This window comes from Neolamprologus brichardi, chromosome 19 (genome assembly GCF_056152115.1).
Source record: "Neolamprologus brichardi isolate AB-2024 chromosome 19, ASM5615211v1, whole genome shotgun sequence".
In the NCBI taxonomy this organism is placed as follows: Eukaryota; Metazoa; Chordata; class Actinopteri; order Cichliformes; family Cichlidae; genus Neolamprologus; species Neolamprologus brichardi.
Genome location: NC_142122.1, coordinates 15,369,177 through 15,382,542, shown reverse-complemented (window position 1 = coordinate 15,382,542; position 13,366 = coordinate 15,369,177). Strand labels below are relative to the sequence as shown.

Genomic DNA, 13,366 nt, shown 5'->3' with positions numbered 1-13,366 from the left:
TTAGATATGCTAGGTCAACACATCTGGATCAGGCTTCTGGAGAACTTCAAGACATATTGAGGAGGTAATTTAGCAATTTAAATCAGTTGTGCTGGATAAAAGACCCATCTAAAACCTGCAGGACACCGGCCCTCGAGGCCTGGGGTTTGACACCTGTGGTCTATGCGCTCCTTTTCCCCCTCTTCTCTTTATCCTCATGCCCCGAGTGACTATGACAAATGGCTGCTCCCCACTCTGAGCATTTTTCTGCCAATGGCTCTTCCTGTTCAAAGGGGTTCTTTCTTCCCTCTGTCACCATCTGCTTGATTGTTGTGAATCTAATTAAGGATGTTGTCCCTGCTTGTGAAAAACTTGACTCGATTAGGCTGGGTTGGTGCATTGTTGTGTGCCTTTAATGACCTTCACTTGACCTGTCTCAGCAGACCAAAGCCTGGTGTATTTCCACAGATGGTCACTGGAGGGAGATAAAGTGCAAACATACAAACATAGGTTAAATCAATCCATGCCTGCATAAGTAGATGGATTGAGGCAATGGTCAAGGCTTGTCAACATGTACTGTACTATACTTCTTTATTTTATTTTTTTATTATTCCACTATGTTTAATTATCCAAACCTCATGTTTAAAACTGCTGCTGTCACTTTTTCCCTGTGATGAAAAGCATCAGTTGGTAGACCAAATTAAAGCCACATTAAATATTGTGATTCATATTTATGCATTCGCTTGGAGACAATATCAGTGTGTGAACGACTTTCTCCTGCAGCCTCTCTCCATCTGTTCTTGCTTGTAGCATTTTAACTGTCGTGTCCCAGCTTTCCCTCCTTCAGCAATATGGCAGATTCAGCTTTATTAGTATCAGCTCTTAGTATCGCCTCATGCTTGTACTTGATGTTACCTGCTTCTGTATGCACAGAAGCAATCACTTACATAACAGCCACTGCTGCTCAGCGGTTGTGGGGGAGGATGATTTATGCTGACACGGTGTGCACCATCATGTCAGAGACAAATGCAGCTATTTATTTACAGACACACATACACAGTGTGATATATTCCCACTGGTCTGTGTTTGACGTCATCTTACCAGTAAGTCACACTGCGACGAATGACTTCCTGCTCTTTTACACTTTTACACTTACACACACACACACACACACACACACACACACACGCACACGCACAGACACAGACAGACTGACTGACTCAGCCTGCAGCAGCAGGAAGAAGTCACTGATATTGATTACAAAATAACAGAAAACCAGTACCATCACCATCATCTGTCTCCCATCTCAGTAGAGAATAAAGTGGTGCTGTTTTTTATCCCCATCCTGTCTCCTTAGTTTACAGCAGCTGTCAGCTGGAGCGGCTCTTCTTAGATGCTGAATTTTCCTGGGTTTTTACAACAGTGGAAGTGTCTGTGGGTGTATGTGATGGCGCATTCTTGTCTGATCTGAGCTGTAAAAGAGGACACTCTGTATGGATGAATATTTTAGGTGAAATTCCTCGCTATTTTTGGATGATTTTTTGGCTGTGTTTTTGTTTTATTCTGTCTGATGTGAGTTGGTTGTGAAGTGCTGCTTCGAGCATCTCCAGAGGTTCTGTTAAAATAAATACAAAATCTATTATTGAATCTTAATCTTATCTTTTATATTCTACACAACAGCCTCCAGCTTGAATTTAAAATTTTATTGCAACAAAATAACCACATTTATAATTAGTTCTTACCTCTACATATAGATAAAAACACAAATGTGTTGGTGTGGAACGATGGCGGTATGTCTCATCTCAGTGACTTATCAATAACAGAAGTACAGTGATTGAGTACATGTTCAAGGAGCCAATCTGAAATGACTTGAGTTTTATGATTTGGATTTGGTAAAGCCTTCAGTTAATCCAAAATGCTGCAGCAAGAGTACTGACAGGGACTAGAAAGAGAGAGCCTATTTCTCCTGTTTTGGCTTCCCTTCATTGGCTTCCTGTTAAATCCAGAATTGAATTCAAAATCATGCTCCTCACATACAAGGTCTTAAATAATCAGGCCCCATCTTATCTTAATGACCTTGTAGTACCATATTACCCTATTAGAGCACTTCGCTCCCGCTCTGCAGGCCTACTTGTTGTTCCTAGAGTATCTAAAAGTAGAATGGGAGGGAGAGCCTTCAGTTTTCAGGCCCCTCTTCTGTGGAACCAGCTTCCAGTTTGGATTCGGGAGACAGACACTATCTCTACTTTCAAGATTAGGCTTAAAACTTTCCTTTTTGCTAAAGCATATAGTTAGGGCTGGACCAGGTGACCCTGAATCCTCCCTTAGTTATGCTGCAATAGATGTAGGCTGCCGGGGGATTCCCATGATGCATTGAGTTTTTCCTTTCCAGTCACCTTTCTCGCTCACTATGTATTAACAGACCTCTCTGTGTTGAATCATATCTGTTATTAACCTCTGTCTCTCTTCCACAGCATGTCTTTTATCCTGTCTTCCTTCTCTCACCCCAACCGGTCGCAGCAGATGGCCGCACCTCCCTGAGCCTGGTTCTGCCAGAGGTTTCTTCCTGTTAAAAGGGAGTTTTTCCTTCCCACTGTCGCCAAAGTGCTTGCTCATAGGGGGTCATATGATTGTTGGGCTTTTCTCTGTATCTATGAAGTGCCTTGAGGCGACATTTGTTGTGATTTGGCGCTATATAAATAAAATTGAATTGAATTGAATTGAATATTATGATGGGTAAATGATGCGTACACTTTCATCATAAAGGAATGGACATGGTCATGTCAAATCTAACCCTCCCATCCAAGTTTCGCAGCAGAAATTGGGAGTAAAACTTTTTTCTTTCTATGTTCTGTTGTCCAGTTTTAGTGAGCTTGTGCAAACTGCAGCCTCAGCACTTGGTGTGTTCTTCTGCTGCAACCTGTTTAATCTCCCAAAATACTCTTTTGCTTTCCTTGGCTGTAACAAGTAGTTATTTGAATTACTGACCAGCATGTCTGGCAACAACAACCATGCCATGGCTGCTCAGTTTGAACCTCAGCAGGTCATCTTGATTATGTCTACATGCCTAAATGCATTCAATTGCTGCCAATTGGTAGATTCAATATTTGTTTTAACGAGCAGCTGAACAGGTGTACCTAATAAAGTGTCCAATAATGTCTGTGACAATGAGTGCTCCAGCTATAAAGGCACTAACCACCACTACTGCAGTTGTAGAGACCTAAGAGTCACAATTACAGTAGTTAAATAAATAAAACTGAGAATCCAGTACTTCAAATCTGTGTTCCATGTATAACCATATCCAACATTTTTGCCTTATAATATTTTCCATATCCTTAGGATCCATGTTCCAGTATAATACTGCTACATACCCCACTACAGATAACTTGTCCTTAAGACAAACCGCAAAAAGAAGCTCACAATACTGTTATACAATTCTAATACTAGTTAATTTGACCCAAATAGATTCAGAACTCAGAAGCCACACAGATCCTCTAACTCCTCACACGTGCACGCATCAAATGCAAACACAGCACACAGATTAAAGTAATCTGGAACAGAGATTGAGAACGGACGTTAATCACAATTTTAGTTTCGCGGGTAGAGGAGAGACATTGGTGAAATGGGGTGAAAGATAATTGTTTCTGAGAAGGATTTTGCACTTAGACTCAATTAATTCTGCATGTTCTGTGACAGAACGACTTGTTTTTCTGAGTGTGAAAAATGTGTGAGTAGATGAGGCTTTAAAAAAAAAAAAGAAGCTTCCTCTTCTTTTCAGACAGGCCCCATCTTGCCAGTCAAATTGTTCGCCAGTGATGATGGCAAAGCGCGCGTACAGCTGTGTATTCAACATTCGGGATTAGTGTGGACTGAGTGGTTTTTAACTGTGGAATGTTACACAACCAGTAGAGTCTTCCAAAAACGGAAATCATGTTGGAGAAAAAATAAGAAAACTCCACTGAGGAATCTTTTCTTGATCCCTAAAGGATTTACTCACACAAGCCATCGTGCTTATTGTATATATATTTCTTTTATGTATATCTAAAATAAATTGTAAAGCATGTATTAGCTCCATATGGTGTTTCATGTAGACACTTTAACACCATGCAACATTTCCATAATAACAAAGTTTTATCCTGAGCCTTTAAATTTCTCTCAGCCCTTTCATCTCTTCCCGAAAATCACAATGTCTTCTTCAGAACTGCAATCTCTGTCATGTTGTTGTTTCAGATCTTTTTTTAAATAGCAGGATAAAAGCCTGAAGAGCATCTTTGGGGTTTTTTGGCATTTAATCTTCCTATAAGCACTTATAATCCTGCCTCCACTCTCGCTTCTTGTTTGCTTCATTATCTGGGTAATTTTCTGTGTTGGATCCTGCTCTGGCTTCTCTCTGGAGATGAGTAAAGCTAAGAGCAGGAAGAGAGCAGTTGGTGTTACTGCTAATGCAATGTCAATCCTCAGATAAAAGCAAAGAGCAGAGTGAGCACTGAAATATGCATGCACGTAGATGCTCGCAGAAATGCAAGTCTACCTCTGACCTGCTAAAAGCTTCAGTTGTTGATTCAATCTAGCAGAGGGCAGTTATTCAAAGCATCACTTCTTACTGTAAGGCTCTGAATGCAGCAGTGTTACCCTTTCAAACTGTCTAAGTATACGTGTCCTGTCAGGTGTGTTTGAGTGAACTCACCCCGTGTCTTACTTTACATACACTGATCATATCACTTGCAACCACAGGATGAAGCAGTCAATACTTGTCTAGACAGAGAGGGTGTGCACTAGGGATCACAGCAAGACTGGGTGAAAAGTCAGGGTACTCTATCACGATGATGTAACCAGATCATACTGACTAAAATGGTTAGACTAGTCATTAGTTTATATACAATACAGCTCGGAAACATGAGAGTATTTTTTTTTGCTGCATTGCAGTAAAAAGGTGAAACGTGTAGAAAGTTCAATTCAATCCAATTCAATGTGCTCGGTTTGCAGAATTCAGTTAAATTCAATTTTATTTATAAAGCACCAACTTTAAACCAGCTTTATATTGTAAGGTAGACCCTATGATAATCCCTGCAGAGGAAAACCCAACAATCATATGACCCCCTATGAGCAAACGCTTTGGCAACAGTGGGAAGGAAAAACTCCCTTTTGACAGAAAGAAACCTCCACCAGAACCAGGCTCAGAGAGGGGCGGCCATCTGCTGCAGCAGGTTGGGGTGAGAGAAAGAAAACAGGATGAAAGATGTGCTGTGGAAGAGAGACAGAGACTAATAAGAAGTATAATTCAGTGCAGAGAAGTCACATACTGAGTGAGAAAGGTGACTGAAGAAGAAATATTCAGTGCATCATGGGAATCCCCCAGCGGTCTACACCTATTGCAGCATAATTAACTTTAGCAAAAAGGAAAGTTTGAATCTTAAAAGTAGAGATAGTGTCTGTCTCCTGAATCCAAGCTGGAAGCTGGTTCCACAGAAGAGGGGCCTGAAAACTGAAGGCTCTCCTTCCCATTCTACTTTTAAATACTCTAGGAACAACAAGTAGGCCTGCAGTGCGAGAGCGAAGTGCTCTAATAGGGTGATATGGTACTACACGGTCATTAAGATAAGATGGGGCCTGATTATTTAAGACCTTGTATGTGAGAAGCAGGATTTTTGAATTCAATTGTGGAATTTAACAGGGAGCCAATGAAGGAAAGCCAGTATAGGAGAAATCTGCTCTCTGTCAGTACTCTTGCTGCAGCATTTTGGATTAACTGAAGGCTTTTTAGGACATCCTGATAATAATGAATTGCAGTAGTCCAGCCTGGAAGTAATAAATGGATGAACTAGTTTTTCAGCGTCACTCTGAGACAGGATATTTCTAATTTTAGAGATGTTGCGCAAATGGAAGAAAGCAGTCCTACATATTTGTTTAATATGAATTTAATAAGAATGAAGTGTCTAACAACACTGCAGCAACTGTTTAGTTTAAATACAAAAAAATAAGACACTGGCACTCTAAATGTTAGATGCTGGCTTTCAGTTCTCTTTGTTTTTCTAGTTAAATTTTTTTACCTTTGTGTTTATAAAGCACCTTTAAAAAAAAGTTACAAAGTCCTCAACAATGATAAAAGCGACCGATATGACAAATTTAATAAACACAATAAAAATTTAAAAAATAATTTCCAGTTCAAAAGAATGAAGAGTTCTTTTGTGATCTCCTGGATGATGCTGTTGGATGTAGTTGATGGTCACAGAATAATTTTGTTAGGCTGGTCACTGTTCTAAGTTTTTTTCCATTTGTGGATAATGACTCTCCTTGTGGTTCATTGGAGCTCCAAAGCCTAACGAATGGCTTTGTAACCCTTTTCAGACTGATGGATGTTAATGACTCTGGCATGATTTCTTGGTTCAATAGTTCTGGCACTAATCAGGCCTGGGTGCGGCCACTGAAATTGAACTCGGCTGTCTAAAAAATGATGTTTACTGGGGTTATCTTTGTATTATATTAAAATGTGTTTGATGATCTGAAACATCCACGTGCAACAAATCTGCAAAAAACGAAGAAATCAGAAAGGAAGCAACTACTTTTCAGTGCTGTATCATAGTGCTTCATTGTGATTTCTGTCAATTACTGCATTAAATCTTTGAAGGAGACCTATAAGTGGTGAAATTCACAAAAGTGTTAGTTCTCAAATTCATTTTTTATGGACATGAAGATGAAGCAATTTAACAGACAAAGTTATGCACATTCACATATGAGTCAAACAAGCGTCGGGGTGTGAGGGAGAAGTGATACTGAGCAGGAGGCAATAAAGGAAGGGAGAAACTGAAACATAACCCCCTCCCTCCTGTTTTTGCTATTTTATGTCAAGGCGGTGTTGCTAGGGGTAACCATCCGAGCAAGAAAGGGAAAAAAAGGAAAATGGAGAGACCAGCTTGTAAGAGGGATGGCAGCAGAGAGGCTGGGAGAATAGGAAGCAAGTGAAAGAGTGCAGATAAAAAGAGAGCGACCTGATACTACTGCATCTCTCGCTTGAGTGAACAGAGCTGATCAAAGCTGTGCTCCAGATGATGATGATGATGACGACGACGAAGCAAAATAGTCAAGCAAAGGACGAGACAGCCTGCCAACATCAGCAGTAGAGCGGGAGGCTGCCCAATCATCAGCTGACATGCTCATGAGTTCAGCAGCCAATGAAATGCCAGGAGGCACCCCTCTCCAGCACAACCACTCAGACGCAGAGACGGCACAAGCCTGGCTCAGATCTCTTATTAATGAATGGAGCCGTTCCCAGGCTGCATCACAGCACACCTCTGCACTCCCTGCTCGGCTGCTCTCTCAACTGACACAGGAAAACTGGGAGAAAACATCAACAGTGACAACAAGGACAGCAGCAGCACAGGAAGAGTCAAAAACTGGCTATGAAGAGACGACAAAAGAACACAGAAACCCACAATGAAGACACAACTGAGGACATGACGGAAGCCATTAAAAGCCCGGATTCAGAGCCTGATCTCGAGCCACCGGATTCTCCATCGTCATCATCATCATCTTCTCCCCCTCTTCCTCCGTTAGCCATGCCACCTTCTGGATCTGCCTCAGCTCTCCTGGCTCTTGCATCTCCAGCCACCAGGCGCTCCATTTCCATGGGAGACTTCCGGAGGGTGACAGGGGCTCTGCTAGCAGGTTCGGAACCCCCGTCCACCTCTGCCACGGCCCCCTCCTCCAAACTTGTCACCCCCAGCTCCAGCATGGAGTTCGAGGCAGCTCGGCGGCGCCTCCTGGAGGTAGAGGAGCGCCAACGTGTCATCAGAGAGATGGAAAAGCGACTGGAAGAGCTCAGGGAAGTGTTTGTGCGCTCCGAGCAGGAGGTGGTGCTTCACGGGGAATTGGTGTCGCGGATATCAAGTGCAGCCCAGCAGGGGGAGCTGTACGTGGCAGAGAACAGCCAACGGCTCAAGAAAGGCCTGAAGTTCAAGAAGCATCGGCCTACCATCGTTTTTTCCTCTATGCTTGGACTTCGCACGTGCCTCCCCTGGTCTATGAAGCTAAAATAGCTAACATTTCATCCATAACTTTAGAAATGTGCTTTAAATAACTGGGAAGACAGACTTCCGTTCTTTAGCTATCACTCATTGACACGGCTGCTCTCTAGTTTCCACCTTTTCTTTTCTTGTTTCCTGAGGCTGGTCCTCAGGGGGCTTTAGAGTGCCTACAATAATCACAGTTGCTAGTAAAGAGCTTTCCTTTCAGTGTATTACTGAGGAATTTTTTTGATTAGGAAACTAATCAAGCCAGTGCCAGTGCAATGTGTACAGGATGTCATTAGGTCTCTATTTTTTCCACACACAGTTTGCTGCTTGCAGTTTGTTGTGGGGCTGGAGTTGCACAGGAGAGATTCAGATAGAATCTATCTGTGGTGCATGGATGAGTCATATTTCAGGTGATGTGCAGACTGTGAGGTACCGAGAGCTTCCGTGTATATGGCTTAAGTTATACAGCTATGAGAATTATGTAATATTTACCCATTCACAAAATGGAAAAGAAACAACTCTGTGAATTGATTTAAGAAAAAAAAGATGAAGAAAGGATGAAAGCATCTGCGTTTTTGGCCTCGTTGTGAGGGAAGTGAAGGGCAGTGAAAGAGCAAGCTAAAGATTGCTGCAGTGTTATGTAAAACCAAGTGTGCAGGAACAGGAGATGTAAGAACCAGAAAAATAGAAAAGGAACAAATCTTAGAACTTAGATGGCTTTTACCTACAAAGTAAACGTGCCTTGGCTTCTCTGAGACCACTCGTCCACTACCACAGCATCTGCTTCTGGCAGCATAAACAAGGAAAGACAGCAGGAAAGAAATTCGGGCTGGAAGAGTTCCACCTGTGGCCTCTTTTTATCCAGTCACCTAGCAACCAGTTGTCTCTCTATCCTAAATCCTCTTGCGTAAACATACAGAATGTATCCAGCAGAGAGCTGTAACTACAACACTATGATTTGGCTTTAGAGATCCACTGAAGGATTTAGGAGCTAATAATTCTACTTACTTATTTAAAAATCTACTAGAACTGCCTGCGTAGGAGGAAATACTATTGATAAAAGCTTGTTGCTAACACGGTTTATGATTTGGGGCTACACCCATGCATCCATCATTTAGAAAACTAGAGCATCACCATTTGCTGATTGTGTCTTGGTGCTGGATGTGACTGTAAGAGTTGCAGCAGCTCCCCTTGTGATTGCACTCTTAAGTTATATAAGTAGTTCACATTCAGGGTTTGTTTGAGATGTGTATGAACATCCAGAATATATATATATTTGTCTCGTTATATTAAGCGATCAACCTGTAATTACATTGTAATCCTTAATGCACTGTAAAGCGTTGTCCCATGTGCAGAAGGTGACCTAATTTTTACATATAGATTGCTCTCATTTTTTGCCCCAGTTCTTCATTTCATTCCACCCATTTCTTTTGTCTTTGGATTAAGCAATGACAAAGTATCTCTTGTATTCACCTGATCCACCAGTCCCTTGCTTCAGCTAGGTCTGAGTGTCCAGAATTCACAGCCAGTACACCGGGGACATCTATTTCGGGCATTTGAAGGTTATAGCAAAGAAGCAAGCACTCAATTTCAGTGCAGCATATGTTGAAAAAAAGCATGTATAGAGCTGTGAGTTCGTGCTGGTTTCCATCTACGTGTGCTACTTTCCAAAAGAATCAAAAAAGGGTTTTCACAATCCCTGATGGTGCTTTGTTTGCTCTCCTATTATAAACGACCTCTCCGAAGAACAAAGGAGCAGGGCTGCTTACAAAACAGGCTCATCATGTGACGGTGTCATTGCTTTCTGTAGGTTTCTACAAAATCCCGTGAGCTTAGGTATTCCTGTTGTAAATGTTTCAGAGATGATGCATCACAGAGTCTGTGACTCTGTAAAGTAAGGAATTTCAAAAGAAACTAGTAAAGCGTTCAGTTTCAGAATCATGCAGTCGATGTGAGGAAAAGAAACAAGCAAAAAAAACAAGATGCATGTTAAAGTAGATGTGACAGCTAAAGCATAAGCTTAAATTTTATAGGGTTGAAAGCAGTGAGAGAAATAGTTGGGGTATTTTCTAACTTTCATTTTAAAGGCTTAAATGGTCTGTTTGTCTAAGTTTCTTTTCAGCACAATATAAAGGGGGTACTCCATGAATTTTACACATAAATTTCAGTTCACTTGTAAATAGAAAACCACTAGGACTGTGAAAACTGATGCAAAATGGAGAGATTATTCAAAAATCTGATCTGATAGGTCTATCAAGAAAGCTCCTCAACTTTGTTACCTTACAGAATCACTGGAGTACCCCTTCAAGCAAAGGAAACGGCATCTTCAGTGTTACCGCTGAGCAACCGACAGACATGATGACCTTATCATTGAATGTTGACTAACTCTATCTAAGCATTCCACATGACTAAGGTATTTATCTACTGCTTGCTTGTGCACATATACCAAACAATATTCAGCTCTGCTAGTTGATAGCAAAATGCTTTGCAGAACAAAACGGTCTCATAGGCCTTAAACGTGTATTCATGGTCCTATGTATATAGCTTGAGTTATAACTGATCATCCAGCTGACCTATACTGTAGATTGCTTTCAATATGCCTTATCAAGTATGTGTGCATTGGCAGTTCCTATACCGATGGTAATGATATATGAACAGGTTAACTCATGGCCATCATAGACCTCATCCTGAAGCATCTTTGTCTGAACAGGAAAAAAACCCACACTAGTCATGCACTGCTGTGGGACTGCACCTTTTGTGTTTTCTATGAATGAAAATAACAACAACTATGTTTCCCAAAGATCTCTGGGCCCACTTGCAGAATGAATGTAATGTTTATTGCTATATTTTTTTTTTTTTTTGCTGTTTGTTATCTTTTTTCTTCCAATATAATAATTACCGTACATGTATCTTTTTTGGACCTGTGGTTTGCAAAAAACAAAACAGAAAAAATGCTCTTGTGTTCATTCCGTACTGCTGGAATTACTTAAACTTTTGATACGAGTGATTTTAACTCTTTTTGAAGATGTGAAACTATTACCACAATTGCATCTCTTTACAGCCCTTTATAGACTCAGACACTGGCCGACCACAGATCCAAAACAACTTTTCTGATTGCTATTCATCCTTAGAACGTTTTTAATATTTTGTGTTTGTTATTGTGTGATGTGGTATAATATATATATAAATATATTTATGTTGTAGGTTTTTCATTTCCGGTAAATCAGGTGTCGAATATTCACAGTACGATATTTTTACTGATTGAGAGCTGTATATTCTACTGTAGTATGAATGTTAAATCAGATTTTAGTCAATGTTATATGCTTAACTGCAGGGTTGTGGCCACTGATTTTCTCTCAGTGTTAAAAATTGAGCTGAAATGGAAGTTAATTATCTCCTGAACCTTGATGTAACTGATGTACTTTTGAAAAACAGGCTTGTGGTTTTTGCTGGAAAGTGAAATACTGAATGTTCTGCCCTGTTTTCTTATTTTGCTTGAATTTGCAACTACTTCTTTTTGCTTTCTTGACACTGTTACAAACTTGAGGCACAGAGCCACATTGTGCAAGGCTAGTATGATTTCATTTTAAGCATTATAGGGTTTTTTTGTAAAATAGCCTGAATTATTAGAATAAATGGACTTAATGATTCAAATGCTGCAGAAATAGACTGCTTTTTTTCCCTCCTTCCCCAGAACCTGCTAATATAAAGCGCTCAAATTTCAGATGGAATCTCTAAATTTAATCTGTGTTCTCGTTGCGTGGGAGGTTTAAGAACTATTAGGGTCACCTTGCAGCAGCAGCTAGCAGTAGCTCACAGCAGTGTAGGCCCAGGTCAGCAGAAAACTGCTTTTTTGACGTAACTGCTGCAGGCCAGAAAGGAACAAACTGTGAAAGCATCATCCAGCAAATACATTTAGCATGTCTTACCGGTGAGTGTGCTATTTAGCCATTTGCTTGTCCATTAGAGTCCTTTCTCAGCTCATTATGCAGTTAAGTGGAAGCTTGATAACCCTCTGTTCAGGGAAATTGTATAATTACTCAAATATATCCCACTTCTAAGTGCTCATTATTGCAAACAAGTATGTCTTATAGCACTTTAAGCCAGTGATTTTACTGCTTCTCAGTTAATAAGAAGCATTAACATGTGTATGGGTTTTACACAGATTTCACTATCTTGAGTATTAGGAAGTTAGTATAATCTCCATTACATTTTATTAATTTTAAGAGTTTGCAAACTTATATTCAAACCTATTATATTTACAAAAGATTGCTTTGGAATCATTAATTTTACTCCACATTTTATAGATGCCTATAATATTTCAGTGTATTACATTAAATTATATTTGTACATTCTTGTATTCGTGTATATAATGATAAAATAGATAAGCCTATTAGCGAACAGATGTTTGTTATTTAAAGGTTTTTAGAAATTAATATTTTACAGCTGACATTTATATACTCTGGGTGTACTAGTACAGCCAGACAGGACAACGGATATGGGTTTACACATGGGCTGCTCAGCCAGCAGAACAGACTAGTGTGTGGTAGAGTGAGTTATTATCCTGGCTGTTAGTTAAGTGTTATGTAAGTGACAGGTTGGAATTTGGTCATCCTGGCTCTGGGACAGAGGGTTGGGGATAAGTAACATCTGGATGGAGAGGAAGTGAAGCTGGAATAACACAGAACTGTAGAGAATACCGCCAAGAGAGACGGCTGAAGAGATTTAGCTGTAGGAAGTCATTTAAGAATAAAATGGGGGGTAATATCGGAAAAAGGAAGAAAGGTGGAAAAGCAAATGTCAAAATTAAAATTTAATTTATTCTTTTTTTTTTAACAGAGGTTTAACCTGTTGATTAGAACAAAGTAATTTTTTGCAGGTCTTATATTGGACTCTAAAGATCTTAAATGAGTTCAGGTTTTCAGAATATGGACTATTAGGGATTAGTGTATTCTTAAGTATTATAAGTCACACATTTCATAATCTGGCAGTGTCGAGCCTAGATTATACTGTGTCGCAGCCACAGGCAGCTGGAGACAAGACAGTAAAGTGCATTTTAATCTCCCTGATTGCTGTCTCGAGTTACCATTCCACCAACTTTACTTTTAATAATGTGCTGAAATAAATGGACTGGTTTGTATATAGCACTTCCCTACTACACTTAAGCACTCAAAGTACTTTATGCAACTCATGTCTTATATCACTCGCACACTGATTAACACATCCAGAGCGAATCGGGCTTCAGAATCTCGCCCAGTAACAGTTTGGCACAATAACTCAATCAGCCAGGGATCAAACCACCAACCTTCTGATTAGTAGATGACATCCTTGGTACCAAAACATCTGACCTTATGTAAAAGTATAAAAGACATCAC

At 40.2% G+C, this 13,366-nt stretch overlaps 1 protein-coding gene across 1 annotated transcript; it reads left to right on the top strand.

Annotated features, from left to right (window-relative positions):
* The first annotated feature begins 6,880 nt into the window (after positions 1-6,880).
* trnp1 (TMF1 regulated nuclear protein 1) lies at positions 6,881-11,626 on the top strand. Its single transcript, XM_035910963.2, has one exon. The coding sequence runs from the start codon at positions 7,380-7,382 to the stop codon at positions 8,013-8,015; it is 636 nt and encodes a 211-aa protein (XP_035766856.2). The 5' UTR covers positions 6,881-7,379; the 3' UTR covers positions 8,016-11,626.
* The last annotated feature ends 1,740 nt before the right edge of the window (positions 11,627-13,366 follow it).

What these genes read in the sequence shown, in the direction of transcription:
- trnp1 (XM_035910963.2), top strand. Translation starts at nt 7,380, where the DNA reads ATGAAGAGACGACAAAAGAACACAGAAACCCACAATGAAGACACAACT.